Genomic DNA, 15,246 nt, shown 5'->3' with positions numbered 1-15,246 from the left:
ATGGCCTCCTCTGATAGCAGGCTATTACGTGCAACAGCAGAGCAGAGAGGAGAAGAGGGAAATTAACTACGTTCTATAATCAAGTCCCTTTGGTTTCCAAATGCAAGCCCCACCCCACATCGCAACAGCCCCTAGACAGGGGACGGCTGGCTCACCCCCACACAGGATGCACTGCGGGCACAGCGTCCAGGGGCTCCAGTGGGGTGGAAGGCTGCCAAAAGGGGCTGAGTCCCCAGCAGGCTACAAAGCTCCTCCCGGCGACCCCTCACCAGACAGAAGGCACTATTCCTGAGTGGGCAAGGAAAACAGGCTGGACTTGAGATTCGACTTCCCAGTGCATCTGCCTTGTCACAGCCTTGGGGACATGGCAAGTGAATTACCCATGGAAGTGTGCAGAATGGGACAACCGGTGTCCGATGCACGGCCCATCCCTGCTGCGGAGTAGCAAGCCCAGCCTGTCCCTGGGGCAGGTGCTTGTCTGGGAGGCCCCGCTCCAGCGGAGCCCACACCCTCATCCAGGCCACCACGTAAGAAGGGGACACTTGGGCTTCCTCTCTAACGGCTGTAAGCGCTGTTGTGCAGGCGTGTGCACCAGCTGCCCGAAAATGTCTCGCCAGAGTCAAATTATTTTCCCTGTAGGATAGGATTCTCTAGAGGGGGGCAAATGGGTCATTCCTAAGATGGTATCGGATCCCAGACTAAAGTATGAAGTGAAATAAAACACAAAGAGGAGTTCCGAGATGGGCAGCACGTTCACTCTCCGTAGCGCCCGGTCGCGTGGCTGTTTGGAAGGAACGTGGGGCAGGGGCTGGCGTCCCACGTGCACTTGCTGGCTCTGCCCACGACTCACCACGTGAGGCCTCACCTCTGTTTGCTTGGGTCCTCAGTTGAGAAAGCTATTTCAATATTCACCACCCACCACAAGCCCACATCCTGGGGATGCTGTGGACGTTCACGAAACCATGAACTTCCCGAATCTCTCAGGACTAGAGGGCCTGCAAAAGGAAGAGCCAAGTGCTTTTTCCTGGTGGACAGAAGGACAGCTGTTAAGAGACCAACCCCTAGAATATAAGGCCTGGAAAGGAACACGGGGATTATGTGGTCCAGCTCCCCTTCGAGGGTCACAGACAGCCGACCAAGGTCCCATTATGAGCAGGAGTTCTGACCAGCAGCCCATACCCTCTCCTACGCGGCCAGTGGGCAATTTCGAGATGGGGGAGTTATGAAAAGACATTTTGTAGCACTTCAATGGCTCAGCAGTTTAAACTCTTCATAAATTCTTTTTTCCCCTAATGGAAAAATGTCAAGCTGATATGATGAAGTATAATGTTATCTGACACGGCTTTGGGTTAATGTACGGTGAGGCTTTTCCCTCGACACAAAAGTCTTCAGCTGGCTCAGACCTCTTCACTCCCCAGTCACAACCCAACACGTGTCCTGAGGGAGGAAAGCTGGTCCATACATCGGTGAGTCCAACAGGTATCCAGACTCCTACTCCCAAGCTGCCTCCCGAAAGCCAGCGCTGTGGTGTGCGTGCGCTCGCCCCTGCTCTGGGAGAAGCTTCAGCCGCGCCTTGCAGGACACGACCTTCCGATCATGTCGCTCCCCTGTGGCACCTCGTTCTTCTCAGTGCTTAAAAACCATGGCAGGAGCATTTTAAAAGTGGCAGGTCTGGGGCGCCTGGCTGGCTCAGTCGTTAAGCGTCTGCCTTCGGCTCAGGTCATGATCCCGGGGTCCCGGGATCGAGCCCCACATCGGGCTCCCTGCTCCGCGGGAAGCCTGCTTCTCCCTCTCCCACTCCCCCTGCTTGTGTTCCCTCTCCCCCTGTCTCTCTCTGTCAAATAAATAAATAGAATCTTTAAAAAAAAAAAAAAAGTGGCAAGTCTGCCGCAAACGTCCCAAGCCTGTCTGCCACTAAGAACACAGGACTTGCTGCCTGATGAGAAAGCTTTGCGAGAAGATGGGGAAGGAAAGCCGAGGGCGCCCCATCCGCAGCCCTGCACTGAGCGCTGCTGGAGAGTCCGAGCACCGTGCACTGTCTCTGCCTGGACAGGGGAAGGCCCAGCAAACCCGGAGTCAGCAACCCAGACCATCAGAACAATCAGCTCTCAACGTTCGCCTGTGACGGACATCACATGGGGCCGAGTGTCCTGCATGAAGTACAACTCTTCTTACCCCAAAAGGCTTTTTTAGGTTTCTGTGCTACCAGTCCGATCCAGCCGAAACGCTGGTGAGTAGCTGGTATGCCCTTCCATCCCCAACACACATTCGTGAAGAGCTAACAATCATCGCTAACAAGCGACACGTCTTGTGTTACAGAAAATGTGCCTGCTGCTCGAAAGCCCCCCGTCATGGGAGACGCCCTGTGCACGGGGCACTCAGGGCAACTGCTCTGGGGGCCTCGCCAGCAGCGAAAAGGAAGCACAGCGAACCTCGGTGAGCACATCCTGTGGCTCCGGCCACTTTCCTCCTCCTCCTGCCACTTCTCAGCCTGCCTTCCCCGCACCACCCTCCTTTCTCAGCTGCCTGGCTTGTCACCAAACCCAAGGCAAATCCCTTTAGCTCAGTTTGGAGGACCGGGGGGGCGGGGGTTGCAGGGGTGAGGATCTGTCCTAAGTCCGAGGACACAGGAATGAAAAAGAGCTTTCCAGAGGACAGGTGTGTTCCCTTTCTCCTACCTTAGTGGGTTATCTGAGTGGGTCTCCATGTGGGTCTCCAGTCCATACTTGCAAACAAACTCCTTGAAGCATATGGGGCAGTGAAACACTTCATCGACCTTCTCCAAGTCACCCGACTGCCCATCTTCCACCATCTTGGGGGAAAAGAAAAAAGTGAAGTCATGAAGGAGGTCTCCCACACGGGTCTGCTTCAGAAAAGAAGCCAATACTCAATCTGGATCTACAGGGAGGCCTCCCTCCTAAGGATTAAGGAGGCCACTGACCAGTCTTTTCATCCATGCAACAAATCCTCACCGAATGCTTCCATCCATCCACCTTCAACCCACTCATCCCTTCAATCCACGCTTATGGAGCACCTAGTATCTGACAGGGACAGAGAATAATAGGGGTCCCTAGCACGTAGGAAGCTTCCACTCCAGGTGGAGAAACCAAAAAGCACAGAGCATGAAATAAGTCCCTCATTTCATGGGGCTCAGCGAGGGGGGCCCACAGAGAAGTGCACACAGGTACGCTTTCCTGCAGACACCTTGCAAAAACAGTGTGGGAAAACACAGGTTAAAAGCTTAGGATGGATGTCTGCCAAGTCCCCAGACTGTGAGTATAAAGACTAGAGGTATTTCTGCCAGGAGTCCCGTGGTTAGGCACATCGGCGTGCGGGGGGGTTGGAGGGAGGTGGCGAGAACCTTTTTAGCAGGTGCTGGGTCTTCCTTCTCTGACTCGGCATCATGACTCAGTTTCCTCTTGGAGGACAGCCGCCGGCGCTTCAGTGGGGATGGGGGGGCCGTAGCTGTAGCACTGTTAGGGTCCTTCTCATGAATCTTCATATGTCTGGAAAGAACACACATACACACACACACACACACACACAATGTGATTTGGCAAAAAACTGAGTTGGTTGATTTCTTTTACATTTTTCGTATTATACGTTTAGGTGTTGGTACTTGAATTTTCTTTAAGATAGACGGTAGGATTTATACAGTGATTGCTCTCCTTTTAAAGCCTTCTCTTATCTCCCTGAAGCCCTCCATAAAGCTCTCACAAGCGCTATCCAAAAATGTTGCTCAATGCTTTGCTGTCTGTTGGAAGACATTCATGAACTTCACTGACACTAACGAGATGAAAAAAACCATCTCACTGCCTCTTCTACTTACTCAGACAAAAGGTACTATTTCAGGACACATGATTCTATAAAGAACTCCCAGATACGGCCAGTTCACACATCAAGTGATCACTCTGCATTTACCCCCAGAACCCACCTCGCAAATGCCAGCAGTATGTGTTCGCTCTCCTCTGCTTTCGAAGGCATGCTGGGGGTAAAATCTGAGAAGTGCTAACCCAGCAAATGTCTGGAGTGAACCTAAAAGGCTTTCCATGTTGCGCATGGTGTTACGCGGATTCATAGACAGTGAGGGTAGCTGGAGCAACAGAATGAATAGGTTGCACGTTGCGACCCTAACGTCTGCCAGGCCAGGAACACACGTGTGAGAAAGCATTACATAGAGTCAGTCTGTCTGCCCCAGAAAGAAAGCTTTATGGCTGACATGACTTAGGTGGCCTTACTTTATCAAGTTCTAAAGCAAACACCCTAAGAACATGGTCCCAAGGGCCATAAGGAGAGAGAGAGAGATTACAGAAAGACAGTCAGTCTCAATTTCCTTCCTTTGTGACATAAAGGGTTTGGTTTTCCTAATGACAATCATCATCACCATCATCATCTTTGACTGGGGTTAAACTGTGCCAGATGTAGGAATGAAGTCCCAGCTTTTTAGAAAGAGCTCTTTCATTGGATTATCTCACTGGGGAAGCACTGAGGAATGGGGAAAGATGGCGAGGCTTTCAGAAACAGTCCCGTCACACATCCAGAAAGAAGCGCAGCTCAGCTCCTTCTTTAGAGGGGACGGGCCGGGGATGACAAGGCTAAGAAGCCTGCGAACCACAAGCAGGGGCAGAAATTCAGGGGCGTGGGCCAATGGTGCAAAGAGATGGCTGAGATAAAGCCTTTCCCCACCACAACCCTGCCCCGTGCTACCCCGTGTGTGGGGGTGAGACCCTGGGTGTCTCCTGTTCTGTTCTACGGACATACTTTAGGAGGCGGAGGGCCCCCACACTAGCCCTGATCGTCTCTGCCCCGGCCCACAGAACGTCAGCCCAGCCATCCACCAGCACGCTGGATGTGGCCTAGCCCTGGAGGAGATGGGCCTCAGGCCAAACCTCTGTTGTCTGGGTTGGAGGGCTTGGGGTGGGGAGTAGGGGATCAGTGTGGTGGAGCAGGAAGATTGAAAGGGAGCAAATGGAAAAGAACCACAGACAACCACCATGCCCACGTCCACCTAATTTCTTGCTGAGCTTATCCAGATGATGCTTTATTGTTAGTTCTTGGTCACCCGAAGCCCCAGGAAAGTTCCTGGGAACCAAGCGCCTCCTTCTAAGTATTCCCTTCTATTCCAAGCTGATTGAGATTTACAGACTACTCACTATGTATTTAGATGGAAAAAGGAAAACGCTAGCAAGTTTCTTTTGATATTTACTGTATCACATATTCCAGTTTTAGAAATGCAAAAAAAAATGTTTAAAGCACCTACAAACTGAGGAAGTATGAAAAGTACTATGGGATGTAAATTAGCACCAAACCCTGTCAATAAATCGTTCAGAAATTAAGTTAAAGATGAATACCTTCTCTACAGCCGATAGGTGACTTGAGCCCATGAACATGAGGCCACAAATAACCTCAGAGAATACTGGAACTCTGAGACTGACAACCGTTAAGCAGCTCACTAGCTCACTTCAAGCTACGCCTTTTCTATCATAGGATCCGCATTTTTACAAAGCGATGCTTTTATTATCTAGTTCTGGAATGTGTGACCGAAGCTGTTTCCACAGAGTAGAGGATGAGGAAGGACAACAGTGACCACACAGAGAGGACCTGGTGGGAAGTTTACAGATTCTCATTTCTACTCTGCAGACGAGGCCACGCAAGTGTGGAGAGGTTGACATGCCCGGGGCCCACACGACCACGACAGACCCAGGTGTGCCCACTGAGGAGCCTGGGCTTCCCCTCCCCAGGCTGCTTCCTAAGGCCAAGCCTTTGATCTACATTTTGGAACCTCAGGGCTCCAGCCTGACCCTGGACACTTCCTCTCTGAGTGACTGTAGTCCAAGGCCTAGCACCTGGTACCAAGCTCTAGCCAGACATCAAGAGAATGAAAGAGATCATTCCCCGCCCCCAGTCCTGCCTCTGTCTTATTCTGAAAAACTGGGGCTGCCCTTTAGCTGCATCGTTGCTAAAGGCAGGAAAAGGAGACCAGATCAAAGCAGTCTCAAAGGGCTTGGTGGCAAGCACGTCAACCCACTCCAGTTCTCTGACTGAGGCCTTTGGAGCCTCAGGTTCAAAGCTTCAGCATGCTCCCTTCTGGGGTTCAATCTCTGGTTGCTGGCCAAGACATGGGGAGTTTCCAATCTCTTCGGCAACATGGTGACCAACAGCTGCAGGCTCATGAACTCAACTCAGTCAAGAGTTCAGCTGCCAGGGTCTGGGAACCTCAGCCGTTTCTGAAGTTGGATGTGATCTGTAGTTGAGATTCCATCTAACCTGACCCCTTCCCTTCTTCCCGGGGCTCCGGCAGTAGGAGTGACAACATTAACCGTCCACTTCCTCCCGAACGCTCACAGGAAGTGGGGCGTGTCACCAAAATGAGCCAGTAATGGCCTCTTCCTCACAGAGTGTGGCCAAAGCAGACAGGGGGGCTGGCGGGGAGGGCAATTCTAGGTCTCCTCTTTAGAAGGCTTGGGTTTGTTTTTCTGTCAGGTTTTATTTCAAGGACAAATGCTTCTCGTTTCCCTGTACCCTAAGAACCAGTAAACTACAACGAGCCTCAGAACTGGCAGGGAGTTGAGGTGCTAGCCAGCCTCCCCCTCAGCACGCCGGACAGATCGGCATTTCATGATGCTTCAACACTTTTCCATTTGCAACGATGCTAAATATTAAAACCATCTTTCCCATGTTGAGCCAAAAATCCCATCCTTCCTTTAAATGTCTATCTGTCCTCGAGGGCAACGTCGAATCAAGTCTACATTCTCTCCGAGACGGCAGCTCTTCAATTAATTCAAGAGGACTACTGTGTTGCTCAGAAGTCTCTCTTCCCCAAACTGGACAACTCCGGCTCTTCCAGCCAGCCCCCGCAGGCTCTGCTCTCAACGCTGCTGAATTATACCGGTCACTCCTAACCTTGGGATGCGCCCCGGTATGTGGATATCCTTTCTGCCACGCTGGTTCAGAAGGAGCGGCAATCTGGATGTGGTCTGAGGGTGCAGGGCGCAGGACCGGGGTGACCACCTCTGCAGGTGGCGTGAACAGAGCTGGGGTTCCTGCGTGCGTGTTCAACAGGGATGTCACACGCTCAGTTCCAACTAAGATCCCCGTGACTTCTTCACTCCAACTGCCATCGAGCCCGTCTCCTCTACTCTACACTTGAGCACTTTCCAACTTTTCATCTGCCAGACTGGCAGGGATGAGAAATGAGCAGAGTTAGTGTGGCTCTCACACTGGTGATGGGAGTAAAAATGGTAACGACCTTTCTGCAACGCGGCTGAGCAACACGGAGCAGAATTTTAAGTATGTGTGCCCTTTACCCCAGTAATTCCACTTCCAGAAATTTGTCTTGAAGATTAAGAGTTGAACAAATGTGCAAGCATTTACGCACAAGGACTGAGGTACCTTTATAACTCAGGGATGGGTAACACTGCAAAAAAACACCCACGACGACAGCATTTTCAACCGGCTGGTCTTACTATTTTAAACGGATACCTCCCTGATTTCCCTCTGGCCCTGCTCCCATGCCTTCTCTACCCCACAGCCAGACCGAGCTTCTAAAACACAGCTCGCTATGTCATACCACTGCCCTGCTCGCAGGCCTCTCTGACAGTTCCCTTCCTAGAACTGAATGTGGCCTCGGCCTATTTCTCAGGCCTCATTTGTTGGCGCCCTATCCTGATCATAAGGCCCTTGCAGACATACTGGTTCTCTCTGGGAGAGAGGACCCAGGGCTGGTACACTCGCTGTTCCTTCTGGCTCAGCTGCTCTACCTCAGGACCCTAGGGCTGGTGCCGGCCATTCAAGCTCCAAGGCAAGCGTCCCACCGCACTCACGCAGAGGCTCCCAAGCCCACCACCCTGCTTTACCTTCCTCACAGAACATACCAGAAACTGAAAATACTGTGTATTTCACTTGTTTGTCTCCTCGGCCTCAATCAAAAATAAGTTTCATCACGGCCTTGTCTCTCTCCTTCTCTGCACCGGCCCTTGGTGGCACATACTAGGTAGTGGATAAATATCTGCCAAATGGCTGAATGGCCGGACAGACGAATGCATGAAGGACATGCAGAAAACCTGTCCACTTGCACTATCACTCCAACCACGTCCTCAGCCTCCAAGAAACCTCATAATTAATACCCTTACTAGGGTTTAATGTGAGCAAACTCGATAGGAGATTGTAAACAGTGCTGTGATAAAGGCACTTTAATGAAAAACACCAAAAGATAAAAACTGAGGACCCACACGAATTTCTCCCATTATTGGTACGAATCTGTGTTTGTGCATTCAAAAGTCCACTTACATTCACAGTAAGCTGCTTTTGGCACAAAATTCTAGAATTTTCCTTCAGAGGCATGTCACTTCAATCGTAGAAATCCTGCCACACCATGGTCTAAGGAAGGAATGTTATCAGAACTCTTTGAGGATTCAACTGAAGTTTTCTCCCATTTGTAACACGGGGGCTGGGGGCGGGGGGGGGGGGAGGAGGTTTCTATAGTAATGAACAAAAACAAATATTGCAGATGTTTTTTAAAGTAGAAAAAAAAAAAATCTAAATCCGAGTACTTTTTAGTACTGATAGGGGCCTGCTTTGAATTTTGGCATGGATGCTGGTTTTCAACTCAAATATTCCTCTTGTAAATGTAATCCTTTATTTTCTAAAATGTAAAAAGACCCAGTTTAGCTACAGTGGGCTGTTCGTAAGAATACCGAACGCATCACAGCTAAACAAATACATCTTGTACAAGAGCTGAATGCCAATCTCGTAACTCAGCAGAGACAGACCAATTCCTAAAGCATACCCCTTTCTTCCTCCCTGAACTTCCTCACCTCCAGCTCTCCAAATACAGGACCTTTCTGCTCACCTTTCTTCGGTATGTAAATCTACAGATTTGGAAATGAAGGTAAACTCTTACCACTCGAGCACTGGCTTGCTCAGAGCAGCAAGTGGGCATTCGGGTAGATGACAAAGCAAATTTGGGTGGGACGATGGTGTAATAGAGAGACCATGTGAGGGCAGTGAAGTCTTGGGGGCGATCTTGAGCACTGAGACAGTGTAGATATATCCCAGCTCTACCATTCAGCACCCAGGGAGACACCACAAGTTACCCCGACTACCTCACCTTCAGTTTCCACATGTGTAAAATGGGAACCAATCGGCCAGTCTCAAGCTGTGGTCCTCAGACCAGAAGCAATGGCACCAGCCAGGAGCGTCACAAAAGCTAGTTCTCAGGCCTGCAGACTCAGAGACTCGGGGCCAGGGCCCAGCACCCCGGGTTTCCACAAGCCCTCCAGGTGACACTCACGTCTGCTCAAGCGTGAGAACCAGTGGATCACAGTTCACTTCTTCAACTCTTCATCCTGGTCATAGGCTCGGTGAACCACCTGACAGGAATGTTACCATTTTGGGGATAGAGCATTACACGACTCCCAGGCTCACACTGCAATATACCTGCAGACCCTGCACAAGTTTTCAGGCATAAATACATAACGAGAACAGTGACGAAATTTAACATCCTCAAAATTATTTTGGGGGTCAAATCCTTTGGACAACTCTCAACAAGTTTAAAGGATCACCCACTGGAAGGTGTCCTCGTGGCACGTCTCAAACACCGTTCACGTTCTTCCATAGCTACTTTACCCCATTTACCTGAGAAGGTCAAGGTTCAGGCAAGATCTAGACCCTTCTGGTATTTGCTAACTTCTGCTTAATTTCTTCATAGGTTTTATTAACCCAGGAGCTGAATTATTTGATCCTCTGAGCGAACGGCATCATAAGGAAGGTCACTCAGCACACAGGACACAAAACATACACAAACAGAACTCAGCCCTGCTTGGGGGGGTGGGGTGTGCGCCAAACTGAAGCCGACAGGCTCCAACAGGTTTTTGCAGCCTGATGATAGATCTATCCCCATTCCTACCGGTGCTCGCTTTGCTTTTCCAACAAAGTCTTGTGACAGCCAAAAGAGGGATGAATCAGATTAACAAGCATCACCGCTCCACAACCTACATTTTGGGCCAAAGAAAAGTCAGCCTCCAGAAAGATTCCTGCCGGTCTCTGTAACAGACGGCCAGGGCAGGGGTTTGAGGGTGGAGAGCTGTGAGTGATGCCTGCAAGTCCATCCGGGCCTGTGCCAGCACCTGAGGGCCGGGGAGGGCAGTGCAAGACAGAGGTGGACGAGGGGCCGGGGAGGGGCTGGTAAGGCTTCAAGCATCCGCCTCCCAGGGTGGTTGCACGTCTGAGCTCAGAGCCACCTTCTAGTAATTCGGGTGTTGTTCAGGCTCAGTCATGCCGATCCAGAAGGCAGGTCACACCAGCTGTGCCTGGGTGTGGAGGAAGGTCTGATGGCGGTGGATGGAAGCAGCCTCGAAAACTCCAGAAGTCAGCCTCCGGTGGGGTGTGTGCCTCAGAGAGGCGTTTCCCCGCTGTCCTCAGGCTGGCTGTGGGGACACCTACTGCGGGCTGCTCCCAGAGCTCTCGGGATGCTTCTTTCTGCTCAAGCGCTCGCATCCTGCGTGCACGCGCACACGCACGCGCACCCCCGCAGCCGGCGACACTCCACGTCCTCGGACGTGGGCCGCGTGACCTGCGGACGCTGCAACAGAGGGAGGTTTGCACCTGAGTCCTCACGCGAGCTTTACTCCTCCCGCAGCTGCCTCCGCGCGCTGACTTCAAAGACCACACCCCTGTCAGCTTTCTCCACGAACTCCTCTTCCCCGGCAAGAAGCGGGGAGACGCATCCCAAGGGCACAGAACGTCTCTCCCCCTGTGGACTGCAGCCTGGCACGCCGCATAGATGGGAACAGTACGGAAAGTCAAGGAACCCTAACTGAAAGTAGGAGGTACTAGGAGTCCGGGTCCCTGTTGCTCATGACAGTTGCCTGTGAAGTTTCTACCTCTCCACTGCTCCTCAGGCCACAGCCGACTCAGGGGTACAGTCCTGGCTGACCCCCAATTTCTGCTCTGCTGTCTCTGGGCTCCCCTGCAGTGGTGGAGAAGGCACCTTCTTCTCCATCCTGCTCTCATGCAAAACCCTAGTACGAACACTTCCTCCCGGATGGACAGAGCTGGGTTACGATGCCTGAGGAGTAGGTTTCCCTCAAAGGCCACTATCTCTCCGCCATCCTTCAGGGAGGAGGAAAGGCAACCTTCTGGCTACTACAGTCCTTTCCCCCTACCTCCCGTACTGATACTGGAAGCCGCTGACCTCAGAACAGAATCGAGGTACGACATTCTCCAGTTATTGACGGTTTACTTGGAAAACAGAGGGCCCTTCACAGCTCATTCTAAAGCTCCTTCCCCTAGTGTTCAAATACACTGTAGGGGAGCTTGGCAGTTGGCCCATGTCAATAAAATCAACCTTTGCAAAATCTTTATTCTAGACCCTGTTCCTAAGCAGGTTCTTTGGATCAGTACACCTTAAACCCCCTTGTACTTTTCCTTTCCTTTGCCTGCCCTTGTTTTGCTAAAATAATTTATTTGTTAGAACATTCTCTGTATGTTACTTGGCTCCCTGGATTCCTGTGTATAATACCCACGAAGACACACAGTACATATTTCCATATAAAATCACTGATTCCTAAAAAACAAAAGATCTCAGAGGCTGAATGTGCTGACCTCTCTCCCACCCAGAGAGAACTCTCATTCACGCAGAGCTGAAACTGGCCTGCCTGGGCTGTCCCTGGGTTAAACCAGGAAACAGTAAGTAGGAAGTTACCACTTTCCCACCTGATGGTCCCTTAGATCTTTTAGGGCAGCCACCATGTTGTAATGGACTCTTCCCCTTGTCTGGGCTAACCACCCTCCATTTTCTTCAACCCTCCTAGACGGCCCAAGGTCCCAATCCCAGGAGAGACTCCCATATCTGCAGCCTTTGGTGATGGAGCCCACCTGAAGTTGACATTCCTGAAGTGCAGCCCGGAGCCATTACCTCTGAGGGAAGCAATCACCACCCACCTCCACCCCACCCTGCAGATGATGCCTTTCTGCAGCGAACGGCTAAAAATCTAGTCAAGACAATCCCCAGTCCTGACCGTCACGGTAGACTTGAAAGGTGGTCACCAGACCCTTTTCTCACTTCAGCCCCGAAGGGAGTTAGCTTTAGCTTTCTTTCTTAAAGTCGGTAGCACCTAGTTATTCACATCCGTTTTCTTTTTGCAGAGGAGGAAGAGATGACTATCTCCACAATAAGGCAGTGCCAACTCACTGCTGGCTAATCCTCAGCCTCTTCCAAAAGAGGAACAGGAAATGCTTAGGCTGAGCTGTTCACGATGGCCCGCCACATGCCACAGAGGGAAATGGAAGGTGTGGGTGGTGGGTACAGAGAAGGAGCATGGGGAAAAGGCAAGTCACCACCACTATGGGGACACCATATTGTATTCTTCAGGGGCCAGGGAGAAGAAACAGCCGAGAAGGAAAGGGGGACCAAGATCACGTTGGGTCCAATGTGAGAGGGAAAGAAAAGATGAACATAGATGAACCCAAGGAGAACAATCACCTGCAAAACCCAGCTAGGCAACAGAGCCCCTTCTCCGCGAAGGCATCCGTTCCTCATCACCTTGCATCTCCAATGGGATGAATGTGGTACACATGGGCCTCTGCTTGCCAGAGGTGACCCAAATCCCCAAACGATGTGCTGCAAGGGAGAGTGGAACACCGCTCTACCCACAGGAACCCAGCTTCCAGTCTCAGCTGAACCTGTGACATCGCACACCTCCATTTTCCTGCCTGTAAAACTGCAACAGTCCTCTCTTGTGAGCTGGGTTATATAAGCACGAAGAGTAAGAATTAAGTGCTGACACTACACACCAATACCTATTATGCAACCAAATCTCTCGTGTAAGGAAATACAAAATCTCTCCTGACTGAAGACCAACAAGCTCTCTATCAAACCTAAGCCCCAAAGGTGGCCGAGGAGAAAGGCCCTTTGGCACACACTCATGCCCAGGGCAGGTGAGCGGAGATTCGGTGTGATGAATTCCTATGCTAAGATTTCTGTGCTGCTTGTTCACTTTTTAGTGGGGGGCGGGGTTCGGTGGGAGACAGAATTTGCTGCTAATCACCTTCCTTAACAAATCAGAAAAAAGTTGACAGTGAGTGGGCACGTTTCGATGTTTGCTAGCACCAGCTTGTTCAGCCCAAACAGGTTGGACAGGTTGAATATTTAAACAAAGGCGGAAAAATGCAAGGTATAAAGCACGAGGTGCAGAGCTGCAGGTTGAAGTCTGTGATCTAACGCTGGCAGGCAGGCCCGCTCTCCTCCCCCAACTTCTTCCTCACTTTGCTACTTTCATATTATAGAACTAAGTGTGACGCACGCTCAGAATCTGTTCGCAGTTGTCGGGACATCAGCAGAGGGCAGGGTGGGAGAGGAGGAGGGCGCGCAGCGGGGTCTGGAGCAGAGGCGGGCCCTCCGCTCCTCATCCTACCCCCAGCAAACACATACCTTACCTTCTGTGACCTCATTTCTAACTCTCACAATTGCCAGGCCGTTCAAGTGTGGGCAAGCACAGATGCTCCAGAATTTGATGCCATTCACCACTTTTACCTGGTGCAACTGAGCTTTCAAAATATTTCAACGAGATAGGTCAAAAATCCCACGGTGCCTGCATTCAAAGGAAACTTCTTTTGCGTCTGCTCAAATCTCTAAAACCAAATATCACCTCTGCCAAAATAGGAGCAAACCTAAATTATGAACATTAGCATCCAGCTGGCTGAACGATAATGAACTCCTTAATTATGAAGCAGATCATAAATTTGAGAAACGGGGACAGGATGAAAAAGGCTTTCACATCCCCACACTTGCAGACTTTTGGTCTGCCCTCTTCGGTGTAACCGAACTTGACCTGGTCCTCAGGAGAAAAACGCTGAATAAAAAGTGAGCACCAGCTGCGAGTACATTTTTCAAAAATCCTTTCAAAAAAATAAGCTATGCTCATTGTTAAGGGGTATTAGAAAAGAAAAAACAAACACAAAGTAGAAGAGAAAATGTTTTAGAGAATGTCAGTCAAACATAAAACAGGCTTTGCAAGGGACTGTCAATTGAAATGGGTCTACTTTCAGCTTTGCTATTTTCTTATGTTTTTTACTTTATTTGAAGAATAAAATTCTGTGACAAATCACTCTGGCCTGCAGTGGTAGCCTTCTGCTATTTGCCGATTTCCAAAACGTCAAAGTAAGAATTCTGAAAAGAACCACAGACTCTTATCAAATAGTGCAAATCCACACACAAAAAAACCCAGAAAAACACCACAAAACAAGAAATCCCCCCCACCCCCCAAAGAAGGGTTCAAATAATCATGGGGATTTGCACAATTCAGAAAAGAAAATTCAGGCCTATGGCACACAGCTGTTCTACAAAATACCCCTCTCAGACTGTCAGGTTCTTAGATGGCAGCTTGTGGTACCCTCGTGGTGGAAGGTCACAGTCTCTCTTCTTGGTTTGGTAAACATACATGCTTATGAGCATGCAGAAGGAACTGGGGGGGGGTTAAGTTTACCAAGAGAGAAGAGAAAGGAAGGGAACCACAATTTGTTGAACATTTATGTGAGCCAGGGGCTTGGGTATTTATTACAGCACTTAATACTCATGATGACAAACTCGAGAGCAGAACGTCGCTCCATTAAAGATTAAGAAACGGAGGTGCTCTCTGCCATTCTGCAGAGCATCCTTTATCGACACCAGCCAGAGAGGAAGGAAGAGCTCTCAGAGGACACACAGAGAGGATGTCTTTATACAAACCACTACTGTATTTAAAATAAAGGCACACAGGTTTCACTTCCAGCTGATGCGATGTAAAGAAAGGGCTAAGAGCGTTTAAATATAATCACACAATAAACTCACCTGGTGAAAGCTTAATAATGCTACCGGGGGAAACTGGGAAGTCGGACAATTTGCTGTGATACATAGATTTGTCAATGTTGACGCTCAAGGGGAAAATCTTGGGCCTCTTAATGATGTGGACTCACAAAGAGAATGAAAAGCATATTAAGAGGCATGATCAGGGAATGGAGTATTACATTTACATGATTTTTTTTTTCTAGTTAAAAAGAAAAATGTTGCAACCCGGTTCAAGAAAAGCTTTCTAGACTACACTCGAAGTAGGTCTGACTATTTCAGTACCCATAGTACTGAGACAGATGAAAACTGCCTCGATACCCAAGTACTACCATCATGAAACCACCAGATAGTCACTGAACACCACCAAATGTAAGTGGTCCTGTGTCCAGCACAGATCACACCTTCCCATTATGCTGACT

The 15,246-nt window shown here is 50.0% G+C and overlaps 1 protein-coding gene across 2 annotated transcripts in view; it reads right to left on the bottom strand.

Annotated features, from left to right (window-relative positions):
• Positions 1–15,246, bottom strand: part of RREB1 (ras responsive element binding protein 1) — a 127,163-nt gene that overhangs the window by 30,730 nt on the left and 81,187 nt on the right. For both annotated transcript variants that reach the window (XM_044917727.1, XM_021697194.1), the window contains 2 exons: positions 3,362–3,506; positions 2,679–2,812 (listed from right to left, as the gene is read on the bottom strand). In XM_044917727.1, coding sequence (XP_044773662.1) covers positions 2,679–2,812; positions 3,362–3,506 — 279 coding nt within the window. The remainder of the gene's footprint in view (positions 1–2,678; positions 2,813–3,361; positions 3,507–15,246) is intronic.

Source organism: Neomonachus schauinslandi, chromosome 8 (genome assembly GCF_002201575.2).
Source record: "Neomonachus schauinslandi chromosome 8, ASM220157v2, whole genome shotgun sequence".
Classification (NCBI taxonomy): domain Eukaryota; kingdom Metazoa; phylum Chordata; class Mammalia; order Carnivora; family Phocidae; genus Neomonachus; species Neomonachus schauinslandi.
This window is presented reverse-complemented; position numbering and strand designations above follow the sequence as displayed.